Raw genomic sequence first — 18,894 nt, 5'->3', positions numbered from 1 at the left:
CATGTTTACTCAACTTTTTATTGTTTTTCTTTTGTTTAAGTCCAAAAAACATTTCTTTAGATTTTGTCACACCCTCGGCTTAAACTCAAATTTTGGGTACATTTTGTTTTCCGTGTCCCTTCCGAAATGTCAGATGGGAACAACCCCAGTGTTAAAACTAAAACCTTTGTGGTGTTTTTGTCGATTAAGCGAACGTCAAACATGATCAAAAGTGTCAAGGTTCATTTATGGACCCAATTTTTAAATTAAAGTTTAAACATGACATAGCCGTTACTTGAGCGGGAAAAATTGATAAATTAGTTGCAGTAACATGCTCTTTCGTGTTATTAAATAAAAACAAAATTTCATTAAAAATTTTAGGACCCAATTCCAGAAATATCACAGTAAATATCATTAGAATGCGGTTTGTAGGTTTTTGTAGGTAAATGTAGAAATAGGTATAGATCGAATTTCAACATAGAAAATGACACAATTGAAAATATGTTTGAAAGCTTTTACGTATGTAGCATCAACGTTTTAAATTTTAGTTAAATTTCTACCGTTTCATACTAGATTTTTAATTATTCGGGTTTATCCTGGGATCCCGGAAAATACCGGGGTTTTAAAAACAAAAATCCCGAATCCCGTGTTTTTTTAAGTCCGTGAAACAAGACTCTCTCGTAGTGTCATTCTTAGCACTTTGTTCTGTTTGCGGTGCAGAGGTACTTGGACATTTCCATGATTCACTTTGGCATGGGGTTTTTTTCTCGGCCGAATTGTCTGAATCTTGTCAAAAAGAAGCACTTCAATACGAAGCATGTTGTAGTCAAATATGAGCTCATAATTTTTTTTATAGTTACAAACCCCAAGTAAATCAAAAGTGACAAGAATAGGATCCACCTCTCTAGTTGCCACTTTTTAAATTCCAAACTTATTCCTGCTATGCGACACGCTGCTGTTAAATCTAGTAAATTACCAGAACAAAAATTTTCTGGATTATCATAACATCCCGATTATGGAAACGCCCAAGGCAAATTTGAAAATAGACCATTTCAAAAAGGACAAGAATCCAAAAATAGGAGAAACACAAAAATACACGATACTCCCACTATCCACGCACCATGCCGCGAGAACCCGAAGATAGAAGATTGAATGAAAAAGCTCCTCAAAGCAGGCGACGAACCCGAACGCGCATCGCCAGCAACAGCGCCACAAGCCTCCTATGTTCGTACATGTATTTGAATGCTCACACATCTGCATTTTCTCACCTGTAGAGCAAAGCAAGCTGTGTGGCGGCGGTGATCAACAGCGCGTAGCAAACCGTAAACCGATTCGCATACCACCGCAAGCGCAAGCAAATGCCGCTACACACCGAGAAAGCACCGCACGAAAAGAACAATAATAACAGAACACTTGCACCTCCGACCGAAGTAGGCGTCGGCGGCGGCTCGGTTCTCCAACACAAGCACAGAGACAGCCAGATAAATCGTTCCGCTCCGATCATCGTGTTCCCCATCTCGCTCACTCCCATCGGCCGAATTGCCGATCGTACGCAAAAAACTCGTTTCCATGTGTCTCGCTTGCACCCGTGAAAGTTCTATCGTCTGTCTCGCTCGCCCTCTTGGAAGGTGCGAGCTTTCATTCGTCCGCGTCTAGCTGTAATTCTGGGGTTCTCTTTCACTCAATCGGGTGTTCGAGTCGGGAACTGCGGAACGGAACACGACGACGGGCAGGAATCCAAACCGCTTGCCAGCCAGTGTACAGTAAGTGAAAGAACGCCGCCAAGAACGAACGTCTCTGTCCGCTTTTTTTACAGTGTCGATATAGTGCCGGTGTTTGTCCAGCCCCGCATGCTTGGATCTTTTTCTTTTGGAAATACAGTTCCCGTGGTGAGAGAAGAAAGCGGGCTTAACCTCTTCGTGCAAAAACCGGAAGGAGGTGAAGAACAACCGGAGTAGTTCCGGCCCGCAGAACCAGAAGCAGCAGGAACAGTTACTTCCGGGAGTTCCGAGTGCAAACAGGCGAGTGATAGATAGAACAACGGAATGTGTCTGCTGGATCTGGAATTCAGACAAAGATAATGAAGAACAGGCGTTCCCATCCAAGGAAACCATGTGAATAAGATTATGGCTTTCGAGCCCCCCGATTCCCAAGAAATATAACTACTCAAAGTGCAATATTTTCTAAGATAGTAGGATTAAGCTCAAGATTACAGTTAAGTGACCAGCAACTCAGCGCTGACTAGATCTCCCCCGACAGTGTGAAACCGACAAATTTAAGTGGATAAAGTGTGAAGAGCAAAGAAATTGAATCGAAGAAGGCCTCTGAATCTGGATAAGTTCGGAAAAAAGTCTCAGAACCAAAGTGTGCTTCGATTGCTTGATGGATAAATTTTGTGGATTGCTGCAATTGAATCGGAAGAAGAATAAAACCAATAACGGAGCGAAGAAGTTTTGCTGTTTGATCGTGTGTGATTATGACAAGAAGTGACAACAACTGACAGGTGCCGAGTGCCAAGAATACAAACAGAGAGCGAACCTCAATAATTCCCGAGTGCTTTGTCGGATTACCAAACACAACCCAACAGGATTGAAGTGACCACCAATAGCAACGCAAAATGCCGAAGATCAGCTTGATTAAGCACCGGATCCACCAGGAGCAGTTGCGCCTGCTCGAGTCCCAGAAGAATGCCAACTTTGGCGAGGGGGGCTTCGGGAGCGAACCGCTGTCGCTGGTATCGCGCAAGAAGGACCACAAAGAGGGCGCAGGTGAGTTGAAAATTGCAGAAATGTCGATGTTTTTGCTGAAAAGTTTTTTCAGCTATCTTACTGAGCCTTGTTCAAGATTTTTGCTGAATTCAGCCTTCTACACGCAAACATTTTTCTGCTGATTTGTCAGTATTTTTTGCTATATTTATTTTTGCATTTTTCTGCTGAATTTTCAGCAATTTGTTGCTGAATTTTTCAGCAATTTGTTGCTGAATTTTTCAGCAATTTATTGCTGATTTTTTCAGCAAATTGTAGCTGAATTTTTCAGCCAATTATTGCTGGATTTTTCAGCACATTGTTGCTGATTTTTTCAGCAAATTGTTGCTAGATTTTCAGAAATTTATTGCTGAGTTTTCAGCAATTTGTTGCTGAATTTGTCAGCAATTTTTTCTAATTTTTTCAGCAATTTGTTGCTGAATTTTTCAGCAATTTATTGCTGATTTTTTCAGCAAATTGTAGCTGAATTTTTCAGCAAATCATTGCTGGATTTTCAGCACATTGTTGCTGATTTTTTCAGCAAATTGTTGCTAGATTTTTAGCAATTTATTGCTGAGTTTTTCAGCAATTTGTTGCTGAATTTGTCAGCATTTTTTTCTAATTTTTTCAGCAATTTGTTGCTGAATTTTTCAGCAATTTATTGCTGATATTTTCAGCAAATTGAAGCTGAATTTTTCAGCAATTTTTTCTAACTTTTTCAGCAATTTTTTGCTGAATTTCAGCAATTTGTTGATTAATTTTCCAGCGATTTGTTGCTGAATTTTTCAGCAATTTATTGCTGATTTTTTCAGCAAATTGTAGCTGAATTTTTCAGCAAATTATTGCTGGATTTTTCAGCACATTGTTGCTGATTTTTTCAGCAAATTGTTGCTAGATTTTCAGAAATTTATTGCTGAGTTTTCAGCAATTTGTTGCTGAATTTGTCAGCAATTTTTTCTAATTTTTTCAGCAATTTGTTGCTGAATTTTTCAGCAATTTATTGCTGATTTTTTCAGCAAATTGTAGCTGAATTTTTCAGCAAATCATTGCTGGATTTTCAGCACATTGTTGCTGATTTTTTCAGCAAATTGTTGCTAGATTTTTAGCAATTTATTGCTGAGTTTTTCAGCAATTTGTTGCTGAATTTGTCAGCATTTTTTTCTAATTTTTTCAGCAATTTGTTGCTGAATTTTTCAGCAATTTATTGCTGATATTTTCAGCAAATTGAAGCTGAATTTTTCAGCAATTTTTTCTAACTTTTTCAGCAATTTTTTGCTGAATTTCAGCAATTTGTTGATTAATTTTCCAGCGATTTGTTGCTGAATTTTTCAGCAATTTGTTGTTGATTTTTTCAGCAATTTGTTGTTGATTTTTTCAGCAATTGATTGCTGTTTTTTTTCATCATTTTGTTGTTGAACTACAGTCTTGTTATAACGATATCGCAAGGGACTGTCGTAATAGAGAACAGTCGTTATAGAGAATGGTTATAACATTAAAATATTTTTCAAAGGACTGAAAAATGTCACTATAGAGAGCTTTTGTCGCTATAAAAGTTGTCGTTATTACGAGCTTCTACTGTATTCAGCAATTTTTTGTGGAATTTTCCAACAACATGTTGTTGCAGCAGTTTTTTGCTGAATTTTTCATAAATTTTCTGCTGATTTTTTCAGCAATTTGTTGCTGAATTTTTCAACAATTTGTTGCCAAATTTTTTCAGAAATTCGTTGCAGAAATTTAATCCTTCTCTAGCTTAATTTTTCAGCAGTTTTTTGCTGAAGTTTTAGTTTGTTGTTTTTTTTTGTTGTTGCAAATTTTGCTTACCATCAGCAAATTTTTGCTTAAATTTGTTGTATAGTAGATCGTGCTGAAAATTCAGTAAATTATTATGCTGTAGACTTCAGTTCAGCAAAATAATGTGTAGTTTTCGATCAACATTTTCAGTGTATTGCATTAAATAATTCAAAATATTATTGCATTATTTCAAATTGAATTCCATTCGGAAAATTTGGGCAAGATTTTTGCAAAATTCCGTTCTAAATATGTATTTTTTGCTCAAGTTTTGATCGGGCCGTTTTTTTTAGAATTGTTTGCCGTCATTTTAGTTTTGTCTGCTCATTTTTGGCAAACGGCAAATTTTTGCTCAAATTTACAAAGAATCGTTCTGACGGTTCAGCAAATTGGTTTGCTGAAGATTTCAACTTGACAAAAGCTGAAGGAGTTTGCTATACAACTGCCGATTGAAATTCAGCTGACGCAAATGCGATTTTTTTATTGCAATTGTTTTGCTGAATTGGGTTTAGAATTTCTCATGTTTTGATTTGGCTGAACTTGTACAGCCCTATGTTTTTAGTTTTTGCTAAATACTTGAGTTGAATTACATTCAGCAGTTTCTCTGAACCGTACTGGACCCTTTTTTGCTAAATTTTACATTTTATCGCTGGAGTAAGCAAATTTTTGCTCAATCGTGTTGCAAGCAAAGCAAATATTTTGCTAAATTCCTAAGCAAAAGTGAAAAAGTTTTGCTGGAAACTTCAGCAAATTATTTTGCTGAATACTGCTAAACTTTACTTAGAAAGTAATATGTTGGTGTCATTTTTCGGCTTAATTAGATTTATAGCACTTTTCCTTCGTTTTTGTTTTCGCTAAAGCATTTTGGTAACTTTGGCAACCTCTATTTTGGTCGCTCGACTCAGAGCTATTCTATGCCTAGTTTGCTGAATTAGTTCAACGTTTTTGTCTTTTTCAGCGACAAATTTTGGATTATTAGCAAACAAAATTCTCCATATTGTGTGTTTCTTTGAACAGTATTCCAACTTTTTTGTGAAGACTTGTGCTGATTTATTCCTATAATTTTATTTTTATTAGGCAAATTTTCAATTCAAATTGATAATCATTTGCTTGCTTCTTTCATAAAACTCACTCGTTCACTTTCCACCCTTCTCAAATTGCTGAATGCATTTGTTGGATCTTACTATTCGTTTTTTTTTTCAATTTCTTTGAAGTTTTTGCGGTAGATCTCTCTTAACTATGAAGATCGTGTTTTGCTGGACTCAATGCTGCCGTTTTTTCCTTTGTTCTGATGAAAATTTGGCTGAATTTCGTTCTAGAAATTCCTGTATATTTTTTGCAGTTTTTTCATTTGTCTCATCTGCTTAGCATTTTTGCTTAACCTAATGCTCTAAATAGACTTTTTTGATCTTCCTACTAGTCTTCAATAGTTTTGGAAAGACTTTTGCTGAATGATTGAATGGTTTTACACTCTATCCAGTAAATGTCATTTCCTACGATATTTTTGGCATCTAAAAATTTTCTGCTAAGTTCTGTTCAGAAGATCGTCTCACTGAACTCAGCTCTGCAGTTTTCCTATGTTCTGCTAAAAGTTTCCCTGAATTCCGCTCTTCAAGTTTCGAACAACATTTTTGTTAAAACTACGTTAAGCAACTTTTCAAATGTTTTGCTGAAATGGGTTTAGATTGTTTCCTTTTTTGATTCAGCAGAATTCATTCGGCGTTTCATTCTTTTCTTGTCATTGTTACAACGAGAAATTCTTCTATATCAAAGCGTTTGCTAAATTCCATTGAAAGTTTCTTTAGCTAGCACAGCTTTTTTAAAGCTTAATTTTTGATTTAGATTTTGCATATTTTTTGTTTGCTAAATTTAAACTTGGTCCACGCCGAGTACCTGGGATCGAATTCCACCCCCGAGATAGTCACTTATGACAAAAATGTTATAGTGACGACTTGCTTCGGAAGGGAAGTAGAGCTGTTGGTCCCGAGATGAACTAGCCCAGGGCTAAAAATCTCGTTGAAAAAAGATAAAAAACAAACTTTTGCTGAAATATTTCAGTAATTTATTCGGCAAATTTCATTTCAACTTGCTTTTCGATCTGAAATTCGTTCAGCATTTTTCATTTTCATCAAAATCGTTCAATGCTTCTGCTTAAAAATTTTTGCTGAATCCTGTCCAGCAAATTGACTTCTTTGGTATTATTATGTTTCACCAAATTGAGTTGTGCAGCTTCTGTTTGTTTTGCTTCGTTTTGCTCTTCAGTTTTCGATCAACATATTTTGCATATTTTACTATTCAGCAGCTTTTCAGCTTGTTGCAAATGTTTCGCTAAAATGTGTTCAGAACTTTTCGTTTTTCATTCTCTCAGCTTTTACGGTTCCTGTCATTCAATTCCAATCCGACTTGTATCACACTTGGTCTTAGTTTTTGCTAAAATGTGCTCAACATATTTCTGGACAAACATTTGAAAAGGGCTTAAGAGGTATTTGGCCTTTTTTTTGCGGAAACGTTGGCGTTGAACCCTTTTAAGCTCGCGAACGTATACTAACAACACTATCAAGAAGATTAGTGTTAGCTCTTCCTGATAAAGGTATTGGTGAGCGTGATCGAGTTGAATTGCGCTCAGCAGCATCTTACAAAGCCATTGTTTACCAATTTCGATGTGCCCTTTTGAAATTTTCAACCAAAATAGTAGAGGCGACTCGTAACCTCACTTTTTACCTGTTCTACGCATCTATAAACGCTTTTTTCGACAAATTGAGATCATAAAGCAAATGAATGACTGGAATCTTCCTTTCTAGCAAATATTACTTGATAGATGCAAATTGGTTGCATAAAGTCAAGAATTTCTATTCGTTAAACAGGTAGATTTGAGGTTAGGGAATCGCCACTGCAAAATAGACTTTTTTAAATGAACTTTTGCTGAATCATGTCAGTTGGTGTTGAATCTAAGATTGTATTTTGCCCATTTAAGTTCTTCTGAACGCTTTATTACTCTTGGTTTGTTCTGAACTCAGTTGACCAGTCTTCTTGCGTTTTTGTAAAGACTATTGCTGAATTATTACAATAGTTTTACTCTTATTCAGCACGTTCTCATTTATTTTTGCTCAATTCTGCTTCGTCTATATCTGAACTACTTTTTGTGAAGACTTGTGCTGATTTTTTTTTTCTATAATTCTATTTTATCAAGTACATTTTCATATCGGACAATCACATTTGCTGTATTTTATTTTTCTTTTTTTTTCAAAATTCTTAGAAGTTTTTGCTGAGTTCTATTCAGAAGATCTATCGCTTAACTTTGAAGATGACGTTTTGCTGAACCCCATCCAAATGCAGATTTTCATTGTTTTGATGAAAACTCGGCTGCTTTCCATTCTTCAGTTTTTCGATCAACATTTTTGCTGGATTCCCTTCAGCAGTTCCGTACATTCCTATTCAGTTTTTGCTGAATTGAGTTCAGAGCTTTTCTTTACATATTTTGTTGGATTTGAGCATAATTTTGCTAAATCTCATTTGCAGTGTTGCTTCACTTATAGATCAGATTGAAGTCTTTGAAGCTGAATTTTATTCATTTATTTCCAGTATCTTCAAAGTTTCATAGAACTTTTTGCTTCAGGAATGACGTTTTTTGGAATTCAAACCTGTAGTCAGACCGTTTCTGCAATTTCTTCGAACTTTTTTTTCCTGAATTCTATACAGAAGATCTCTCTCAATTAACTTTGAAGATGATGTTGTGCAGAACTCTTTACTGCCGTTTTTTTTCCTTTGTATTGATGAAAATTTTGCTGTTGACGGGGTTGGTGGTCTGGTGGCATTGGTCTGCATTCTGACGTGGCAGGCACCATTGTTGCCTAAAAATAGAAGATCACCAGCACTTATACACTGAGGGTGCCTGTTAATCCCAAACAGTCATCTGGTTGGTTCCTTGTGTAAGTGCAGCTGATCTGGCGATAGTGGAGTAGCAACCACGGCCGGCCAATCGAGCTCAAGCTCAAGCTTGTATTGATGAAAATTCTGTTGCTGAATTCCGTTCTTCAGTTCTTCGATCAACATTTTTGCTGAATTTTATTCAGCAGTTCCAAAAAATCCTGTATAGTTTTTGCTGAAATGAATTCAGAGCGTTTTTTCACACGGTTTACTGATATTCTGCTGAATCGCAGTTTCACTGTTTTGCTTCACTTTTTGATCAAAGTTAAGTTTTATTCATTCCTTTACAATGTCTCCAAAGTTTTTACTAAGTTCTGCACAGAACGTCTTTCTCTGGAAATGATGATTTTACGAGTTACAAGTTACGAGTCGCCTCTACTTTACACAAACAATCGCTGTATTCTACTTAGCGCTGCACCAATTAGCACTTTTTCATGTAATTTCGTTTAGTATGCTGAAATTTATTCAACATGTTTGTGTTTTCTTTTGGAAACAATGATTTTCCGACTTAAGTTATGTAGTTTACTTTTGTTTCCAATCTTTTGTTTCTCAATTGTACCAATGGCTTTACTTCTGTTCAGCAAATTTTCATTTCTGTTCCAAGCTCCAATTGTTGAATGCTTTTTTTTCTGAAGTCTGTTCAGAAGATCGTCTTCCAGTTTTCGTTTGTTTTGCTGAAACTTTCGCTGAATTCTGCAACTTTTCAACTTATTGCTTATTTTTTGCTGACATGGGTTTCAATGTTTACCTTTTTCAATTGGTTTCGTCGTCTCTCCTTTAACTTGTACACTTTCATTGCTAAGTTCGAATCATAACTTAAGATAATGAAGAACAGCCCGACCAACCAGTCTTCATAATTCTTTATAGATTTTTGACCAACGATGGCGATCGAATTTCTACCGATATTCTTCAAATGACTTCTAAATGAATTTGATATTTCTCCTGAAATTTATCCAAGGATTCCAACTACAACCTTTCCGAGGGTGCCTCCAGAGATTCCAACAATAATTTTTCCATGTACTCAATTTGAACCCTCCTGATCATCATGTTTTAAACTTAAAACATATTGCTCAAATAATTAATGTATCAAAACTTTCTGGGATTTTATTTAGAAATGGTGTTACGGATTCCACCAGATTTGTTTCCAAAGCGAGGTCTAGGTGTGAAATTGAGTTTTGAGTTTTACCAGAATATGTTCGAGAGCTCTTTCCAGTGAATTTTGGATTCTTTAAAAAAAAAATTCACCACATCTATAAATTCTACTGTGGCTTAGATCAAGAATCAAGAAATCAGCAAATAATTTGTCAAGAACATGAAGTGAATTTTCCATGATTTTTTTCAAACCATTCAGCCAACGATACATTCAATATTTCCTGGTGTTTCTGCAGGTGTTTCTGTCCAGAAATTCATAAACTATTCCAGCAATTTTTCATGAACTTTTCCAGCGGTTCTTTTAAAGAACAATCCAGTAATGTTTCTGAAAAGTCGTACAGGTATTCGTTTAAAAACCTGAAAAACAATCTTCTCGGAATATCTCTAGCAATTTCATTATAGATTTCTGCAGAAGTCTCCGAGTATTTATCCAAGAACCATTATAACTTTTTATTCTATGTGAAAAGAAACCCTTTGATAACATGAGGAATTTCTTTACAAAGTTTTCCACGATTTTATTCAGTGAGTTCTCCTAGTAATTCTTAAAAAAAAAAAACGTTTAGAGATTTTTCTACATTTTTAATTACAAAAAAACATGCAGAGAAAACTGATCAAGTTCCCCAGATCACCCAGAGAATTCTTTAGAATACCACCGATAATCCCAACTGGTGTTTGTTCAAAAACATTTCCTAGGAAAATCTCTGAATAAGAGTTCTGCTTTTCTAAAAGGTTATCTAGTAATTTCTTCATGAATTATCTCATTTATTGTATTGAAGAATTCGTGGGAAATTCTCTCTTAAATTCTCCCAAGAATTATAAAGGATCTGTTCTTAGAATTTTACCATGAATTCCTCATAATAAAACTCCATCAAGTGTCATAACTGCTTGCAGTTAATGTTCATGAACTGCTCAACATAAACTTTGTTATAGATTTCTGAAAGATCTCTGGATGAATTCTTGAACATTTTGAGAAACTCTAAAAGAAATTGATAGTCTTTTAGAGTTTCTCAGAATGTTCAAGAATTCATCCAAAGATTTTTCCAGAACACATTTCTTTAAAAATTACTCCAATAGAACCGTAATAATAAAAAAAATAAAAAAAAGGATAAAACAGGGAAAAATATTGAAAAAATATGTAAGACTTTTAGTTTTTTTTGCTGAATGAAGTTCAGAGCTATTCTTTACATATGGTGCTGATATATTGCTGGATTTAAGCAGAGTACTGCTAAATCCTGATCGCCGTTTCACAATTTCGATTCACTCATAGATAAGATTCTCTTGAAGTCTTGGAAGCTGAGTTTCATATTTTTTCTAATACTAGTTAATAATAATAGTTTTCAAATCCGTCTTTCTCTGGAAATCAAACCGTTTTTGCTATTTCTTCAAGTTTTTGCAGAGTTCTATTTAGGAGATCTCCCTTATCTTTGAAGATGATGATTTGCTGAACGCAATCCTTTGTTTTGATGAAAATTTCGCTGGACGTCGTTCTTCAGTTTTTCGATCACTTTCTACCTGTTCTTCGAATCTAAAACCGATTAATTCGGAAAATTTAGCTTTTGGAGCGAACAGTAAATTATTGGAATCGTCCTTTCAAATGAATCTACTAATTAGATGCGGACAAATATCCTTACTTTGTTTATTTATTTATTTCGTCAATCGATTGTAGACTTTAATGTTAATTGTTGGTCTAATTCTGTGTTGTATTATATTTTAGGGGTTAAATCAGTGGCGATACCCTAACCTCAAATCTACCTGTTCCACGAATAGAAATTCTTGAATTTCAGCAACAAAGTGGCATGAGATTTGTTAGAAAGGACGATTTCAATAATTATCTTTTTGATTTGCCGAAATTGTCATTTTTAGAGTCGTAGAACAGGTAGAAAGTGAGGTTACGAGTCGCCACTGGGTTAAATATTGTCTAAGCATTGTTGTTATACCAGTGGCGATTCCCTAACCTCAAAGCTGCCTGTTCAGCGAAAAGAAAATCTCGACTTTCAAGAACATACTTGCATCTATCAAGAAGAGATTTGTTAGAACATAAGATTCCAATCATTTACTATTTGCTGTATGATCCAAATAAGCCGAAAATGACATTTTTCAACAGGCAAAAAGGGAGGTTACGAGTCGCTTCTGCTTTGTACAAACGTTTGCTGTATTCTCTCCTTATCGTTCAGAATTAAATTTTTGTTGTTGAATCCCTTTGCACTTTTTTATAGTTTGATCGTTTAGCTTGGTGAAATTTGTTTCGTTGAAACCACTTGTTTGTCTTATTTTGATTGTCGAGTACTTTTGCTGTATCTTGTTAATCTATTTGTTTTCAACTTTTTCAAAGTTTTTGCTTTTTCTATTTGAAAGATCTTCTTTTGGAAATAATGATTTTCCGACTTAAGTTATGTAGTTTTCTTTTGTTTCCGATCTTTTGTTGCTCAATTCTCTATCAATTGATTTACTTCTGTTCAGCAAATTTTCATTTCTGTTCCAAGCTCCAATTGTTGAATGCTTTTTTTCTGAAGTTTTTACTGAATTCTGTTAAGAAGATCGCCTTCCTTTTGAAATAATGCCTTTGTTGAATTCAGCTCTGCAGTTTTCGTTTGTTTTGCTGAAACTTTCGCTGAGTTCTGCAACTTTTCAACTTATTGCTTATGTTTTGCTGACATGGGTTTCGATGTTTACCTTTTTCAATTGGTTCTCTTCTTTAGCTCGTACAGTTTCTTTTGCTGAGTTCGAATCATAACTTAAGATAATGAAGAACAGGCGATTTTTAGATCTTTTACAGTTTTCAAAAGCTCTTTTTTTTGCAATATGCTCAACATTTTTGCTTCATTTATAGCTCTAGATTTTGTTGAACTCCTTTGAACAGTACATTATTATCGTTTTTGAATTTATTTTCGTTTTACTGTTGACCTATCTCAGAGGCGACTCGTAACCTCACTTTTTACCTGTTCTACGAATCTAAGAATGCTTTTTTCGAAAAATTGAGATCATAAAGCAAATTGTAAATGATTGGAATCTTCATTTCTAGCGTATCTTCACTTGATAGATGCAAATTGGTTGCGTAAAGTCAAGAATATCTATTCATGGAACAGGTAGATTTGAGGTTAGGGAATCGCCACTGACCTATCTATCTTTAGCGTAAAGATGATTCGAAACCAAACCAATCAAGTTTTTGCTTAAGTTCTCCAGATTTGTGTCCTTGAATATTTAATTCAAGGACACAAATCTGGAGAACTTAAGCCAGAAACTTGATTGTTTGGTCACTTGGTGTTAATGACTAACCGATCAAGTTTCCAGCTCAAATGCATGTTCGGTTCACCAGACCATTTGAGGTTTGGCTTCCATTCAACTTCTGCTCAATTTTGATTTTTCAATCTTTTAAATCTAATCTAATAAGATTTGTTTTGTTTAATACAGCAATTTTTTTTTTTAATTTCTGGCTTAAGCTGTAAAAGTAAGGCATCTAAATGGAACTTTATTTGAATTATTGTCAAATGTTTCAAAATTAGTGGTTTGAATACGGCAGAATTGTTTTGGATAGGAAATTTTCGACACCAGCCAAAGCTTTCCGGAGGACCAAGTGCTTCGTGGAGTACGATATGAAAACCGCTGTGTTAAACTCTTCTTCAGTTTTTTTTGCTTTGCTGAAGGTTTTGCTGGATTTGCTGGATAATTTTCGATCATTACTTCTGGGGGATTAGCAATTTAACAAATTATTAAAGATTTTTTACTGACTTTCAAGGATTCAAGGCATGTCCTCAGTTTTACAACTTCTGCTATTCAATTTTGCTCAATTCCAATAAACGTTCTCGCTTTGTTTATAGCTCTAAATTTGTTTTAAACTTCCTCGAATAGTCTTCCATTGAGGTGACATTTGTTAAACGATTGCAATTTTATTCTGGTTTAGGAATGTTACTTCATTCCCTTTTATTTCTGAAACTTATTCAGCACTTTTCACAGTTTGGAAAGTTTTGCTGAACTTTAAGTATAACTTTTTTTCTTGTTTCTGGTTGACTTTCACTGTTTTTAAATTGTAAAATTCCTTAATTGATGTTTATACATTATTTTTCCAGTGTTCTGTTCTGAACTTTTCTATTCCTTTGACGTGTTACAACTCTTTTCAACCCTGTCACTGTTGTTAGAATTATTACTGAGCTGATTTTTGCAGTTCTGTTGTTGATTTCCGCAATTTTTGTTTTTGATCATGATTGATGCTGATTTTTTGCTGAATCGTTCTTTCTAGCAGATCTCTTCTCAATAGATGCAAATTTGTTGCTGAAATTCAAGAATTTCTATTCGTGGAACAGGTAGATTTGAGGTTAGGGAATCGCCACTGCTCCTTATATTCCAGTTCTCCTTAGAATCCTTTACAGGATTCTTCTTAGAATCCTTTACAGGATTCTTCTTAGAATCCTTTTCAGGATTCTTCTTAGAATCATGTTTAGAATTCTTCTTAGAGACCTGTTCAGGATTCTCTTCAAAATCCTGTTCAAAATTTTCTGCAGAATCCTGCTCAGTATTATCTTCAGAATCCTGCTCAGCATTTTCTTCAGAATTCTGCTCAGGATTCTTTTAAGAATCCTGTTCAGGATTCTCTTCAGAAACCTGTTCAGGATTCTCCTTAGAATCCTGTTCAGGATTTTTCTTAGAATCATGTTCATGATTCTCCTTAGAGTCCTGTTCAAGATTCTCTTCAAAATCCTGTTCAAGATTCTCTTCAAAATCCTGTTCAGGATTTTCTGCAGAATTCTGCTCAGGATTCTCTTCAGAATCCTGCTCAAGATTCTCTTCAGAATCCTGCTCAGGATTCTCTTCAGAATCCTGCTCAGGATTCTCTTCAGAATCCTGTTCAGGATTCTCTTCTGAATCCTGTTCAGGATTCTCCTTAGAATCATGTTCAGGATTCTCCTTAGAATCCTGCTCAGGATTCTCTTCAGAATCCTGCTCAGGATTCTCTTCAGAATCCTGCTCAGGATTCTCTTCAGAATTCTGCTCAGGATTCTCTTCAGAATCCTGCTCAGGATTCTCTTCAGAATCCTGCTCAGGATTCTCTTCAGAATCCTGCTCAGGATTCTCCTCAGAATCCTGCTCAGGATTCTCCTCAGAATCCTGCTCAGGATTCTCCTCAGAATCCTGCTCAGGATTCTCCTCAGAATCCTGCTCAGGATTCTCCTCAGAATCCTGCTCAGGATTCTCCTCAGAATCCTGCTCAGGATTCTCCTCAGAATCCTGCTCAGGATTCTCCTCAGAATCCTGCTCAGGATTCTCTTCAGAATCCTGCTCAGGATTCTCTTCAGAATCCTGCTCAGGATTCTCTTCAGAATCCTGCTCAGGATTCTCTTCAGAATCCTGTTCAGGATTCTCCTTATAATCCTGTTCAGGATTTTCCTTAGAATCATGTTCATGATTCTCTTCAGAATCCTGCTCAGGATTCTCCTTAGAATCCTGCTCAGGATTCTCTTCAGAATCCTGCTCAGGATTCTCCTCAGAATCCTGCTCAGGATTCTCCTCAGAATCCTGCTCAGGATTCTCCTCAGAATCCTGCTCAGGATTCTCCTCAGAATCCTGCTCAGGATTCTCCTCAGAATCATGTTCAGGATTCTCCTTAGAATCCTGTTCAGGATTCTTCTCAGAATTCTCTTCAAAACCTCTTCAGGATTTCTCTTCTGATTCTACTTGCTAAGATTCTGTATCGAAAAGTTTCTAATAAAATCGAATGCAATATAACTGAAAGTGCTCGAAATTTCGAGCATTTTCCCCACCATTATTCCAATCGAAATCCCTTTCGAGACCGCCCTAGTAAGCGGTCTCCTCATTCAAAGTCGCACCAACGACGTAGATCTCGTCCAATTCCCAATGCACCTAGGCCACTGGCTGCTTGTGCTTGCTTGCGTTTCGTTCTCGAAGATCGCGCATCCCAGATTGGAAGCTGCTCACCTCCCATGATGAATGACGAGACGCGCGACGCAACAACGCAAACAACGACCGTAGCCAGTCAGCCGCGTTTCAATTATTCATATGTTTTGTTTGTCCAGTGCGTGCCTTCGTGCCTCGAATCCGGTAAACGTTTCGCTCGAGCTCTTCTTCTTCTCCCGCTCCCGTCGCTCGAGATTTGTCGCACCGAGGTGCTAACCAAAAAGAACAGTTAGGAATCGTTCCCGTCCCGACGACGTTCTTTGTTTGTCCGCCAGCTTTTCTGTTCTAAGGTTACGAAATCACTTCGCTTTCGAGAATTTCGAGGGGTTCGAGCTTGAATTTGAATACACGTGGGCTGGCGTCCTCCAACAATCAGAATTTCCTTCCTACACAAGCGTCTGGTCCGGTCGGATGCATAATCGAATGATTTGCGTATGATGCAACTTGCACCGGCTCCAGCTCCGGTGGCGCGACTGGAAAATTCTCCTGTCCATCGCTTGAAGGAAAAAAAAAAGAGATCAGAATTGCAGAAAATGTGCTGCCTGGGCGGGAACGCCAGTCGCCGTCGGTTTCCCGTCACATTTCGCGATGGTAATCCGAAACACACGGACGGGAATTCGATTTGCATTGATAGGCTGTTTTTTCTGTCGTTTGTTGCGTTCGATTCGGTCGCCTGCGAATGGCGACCAATAAAAGTTCGAAGAAAAAGTAAAATTATGACGCTGCGTCATCATTTCTGCTGCGATCCGAATTGATTTCGGGTGCGCGGTGGTCGCCGCGCGCTTGCGGAATCGATTTCGCACGTTTGGCGTCGAAAACCGACATTCGAGCAGTTTTCGAGCAGTTGGGGAAAATGGTGTTTCGGATGCCGCGTGACGAGCTGGGGTGGTTCCTCTTTTGTGAGCCTTCCGGATCGTTTTTGTTCGCGTCGTGGAACTTCTGATCGTTTCTTGAACGGAAAATGTTATTTTCGGAGTTTGATAATTATGTTCAGATTGCGCATTCTGGGTAGTGCTTCGTGAAGCCCAAGCAGGACAGTTCGGTTTTGCGTCGTTCGATAGATTTAGCTCACAGTTTCGCGCATGTTTTCGTCGCCGGATATTTTTTGTTTTTTTTTTTTTTTTTTGTTTTTTCCTGTTTTGGAGCGTCTTGCTGGGTAGTGCTTCGTGAAGCCCAAGCAGGACAGTTCGGTTTTGCGTCGTCCGATAGATTTAGCTCACAGTTTCGCGCATGTTTTCGTCGCCGGAGATTTTGTTTTTTCCTGTTTTGGAGCGTCTTGCTGGGTAGTGCTTCGTGAAGCCCAAGCAGGACAGTTCGGTTTTGCGTCGTCCGATAGATTTAGCTCACAGTTTCGCGCATGTTTTCGTCGCCGGAGATTTTGTTTTTTCCTGTTTTGGAGCGTCTTGCTGGGTAGTGCTTCGTGAAGCCCAAGCAGGACAGTTCGGTTTTGCGTCGTCCGATAGATTTAGCTCACAGTTTCGCGCATGTTTTCGTCGCCGGAGATTTTTTTTTTTTCTTCTGTTTTGGAGCGTCTTGCTGGGTAGTGCTTCGTGAAGCCCAAGCAGGACCGTTTTTACATTCAGAAATGGAATAGTGAAAAGTGAAAAATGAAAAAGTGATTTGTTTGATTTGTGTCCTCAGTACTGTTGGTTTTTGGCCGCCCGAAGTTCACCGAACCATCCGGAAGTGACATGCAGCACATAAATTTAGAGAATCAATCCGGTGAGTTTGTTCCAGTATGATACTTTTTCTTTTGTGAGCCTTCCGGATCGTTTTTGTTCGCGTCGTGGAACTTCTGATCGTTTCTTGAACGGAAAATGTTATTTTCGGAGTTTGATAATTATGTTCAGATTGCGCATTCTGTCCGGGCGGGTGTAACGCAACTAACAATCGGTTGTGGATGCTTTTTAACTGTTCGATGACCCTGGAGGGATCGATCCTGCTTTTCGTATAATTTTGAGCAGAAAAACCGACTGTGTCCTAGGGTGTTTAGTTCGAACGCGCTTCCTTTCGTTTTTCGATTATCTAAAAATACAGTACCACCCAGTACAGTTTTTCAATGAGCACAGTACAGTTTTTCAATAGGCGTGATTTTTTTTTTTTTTTTTTTTTTACGCGTATCGTTACACAATCCGATGACCCTGGAGGGATCGGTTTTGCTTTTTACTGGTTGTTGAGCAAAAATATTACTGCACAATCGACAAGCATTTCGCGAAATACTATTTATACTATAAATAAGCTATTGTTTTCTCTTTTGATTGCCGGCATTCAAAAGATTAATTTGAAAACGCTTAAACAACAAATATTTATGGTCTATCGCCAGCTTTCTAGGCGAATCCTGACAATATACCTTCCCCAACCTCCAACTCCGTAGCACTTATGAGGGTGTCGCTGAGTCGGTGGCCTCTCATTAAGTAAGTGCTACATCAACATTTCCTTCCCCTATCCCAAGTTACGGTAAAGATGGGCGTGGCCGGGAATAGCGATATTCATGCTTTTAGTATTCTTGTTTATGATTTGAACAAGGTATACTCCCCTGCCTTGTTCTTGAAAGTAGTCAGGATGAGATTATTAAAAAGAAACATGAATGTTGCTAGTATCCAATCTACGAAGTATACCGTAACTACGCTAACGCTAACGCTAACGCTAACGCTAACGCTAACGCTAACGCGTGACGAGCTGGGGTGGTTCCGATCGAGAAATCCGATCCCAGCCGGATATAAACTGCTCGAATGGTACACAGAGGTTCAAATTTCGCTGCAACGTGCGTCGGGTTTTCGGTAATTGAACACCGACCGGAAGCCCGGAACGCATTTATGGGCAGCGATCGCGCCGAGCGCGATATAATGTGCTAATTTGTCGCCGTCGTTTACCGTTACCATTTTTATCGCACGTCTGTTGCCTCTCGAACGCGACATGGCGGCAAGTGTTTGTGTTTTGTGTTTGGAATCGTCCGGCCCTAGAAGAGCAGTCATAACCATCATCATTGAAGCTCGGAGAACGCTCGCTTTGTGGCAACATTCAGTTCAGACTGGGTAAAGCACTCACCTTGGCAATGCTTTGGTTTAGCGTTTTTTTTTTCTGCCTGCGATCACGAAATTCGACACTGAGTCGCGGTCGCAGGACGCATTTTGCATGCTAAAACCAATTCCGCCGAGCAGGTGCGAGTCAACCGACACAAAGGTGCGTTTCGAACAGAAACGCTGATCAATCGATTTGCGAGCGTCGATCGTGCGATCGTGGAGGTGCCAATTTTGAGCAGCCACATGGCCGTGGACGTTTCTTTAGGGGTCGACATTGATCTGTCACCCCGCGATCTCCGCGATCGCCTTCGCCGCAGCCTCCGCGTGTAGGAGTTCGCTACGACGCGAGTTCAAACTTGACCTAGATTCCG

At 37.7% G+C, this 18,894-nt stretch overlaps 1 protein-coding gene across 2 annotated transcripts in view; it reads left to right on the top strand.

The window, feature by feature from the left end:
* Positions 1 to 1,621: 1,621 nt before the first annotated feature.
* Positions 1,622 to 18,894, top strand: part of LOC23687941 (protein ovo) — a 90,508-nt gene continuing 73,235 nt past the window's right edge. Inside the window, exon 1 of one of the 2 annotated variants that reach the window (XM_021839073.1) lies at positions 1,622 to 2,747. In XM_021839073.1, the coding sequence (XP_021694765.1) occupies positions 2,597 to 2,747 (151 nt within the window). In that variant the 5' untranslated portion in view covers positions 1,622 to 2,596. The remainder of the gene's footprint in view (positions 2,748 to 18,894) is intronic. The other variant, XM_021839071.1, reaches the window with a different exon arrangement.

This window comes from Aedes aegypti, chromosome 1 (assembly GCF_002204515.2).
Source record: "Aedes aegypti strain LVP_AGWG chromosome 1, AaegL5.0 Primary Assembly, whole genome shotgun sequence".
NCBI lineage: Eukaryota > Metazoa > Arthropoda > Insecta > Diptera > Culicidae > Aedes > Aedes aegypti.
Note: the sequence above shows the minus strand (reverse complement) of the source record. Positions and strands in the feature narration are given on the sequence as shown.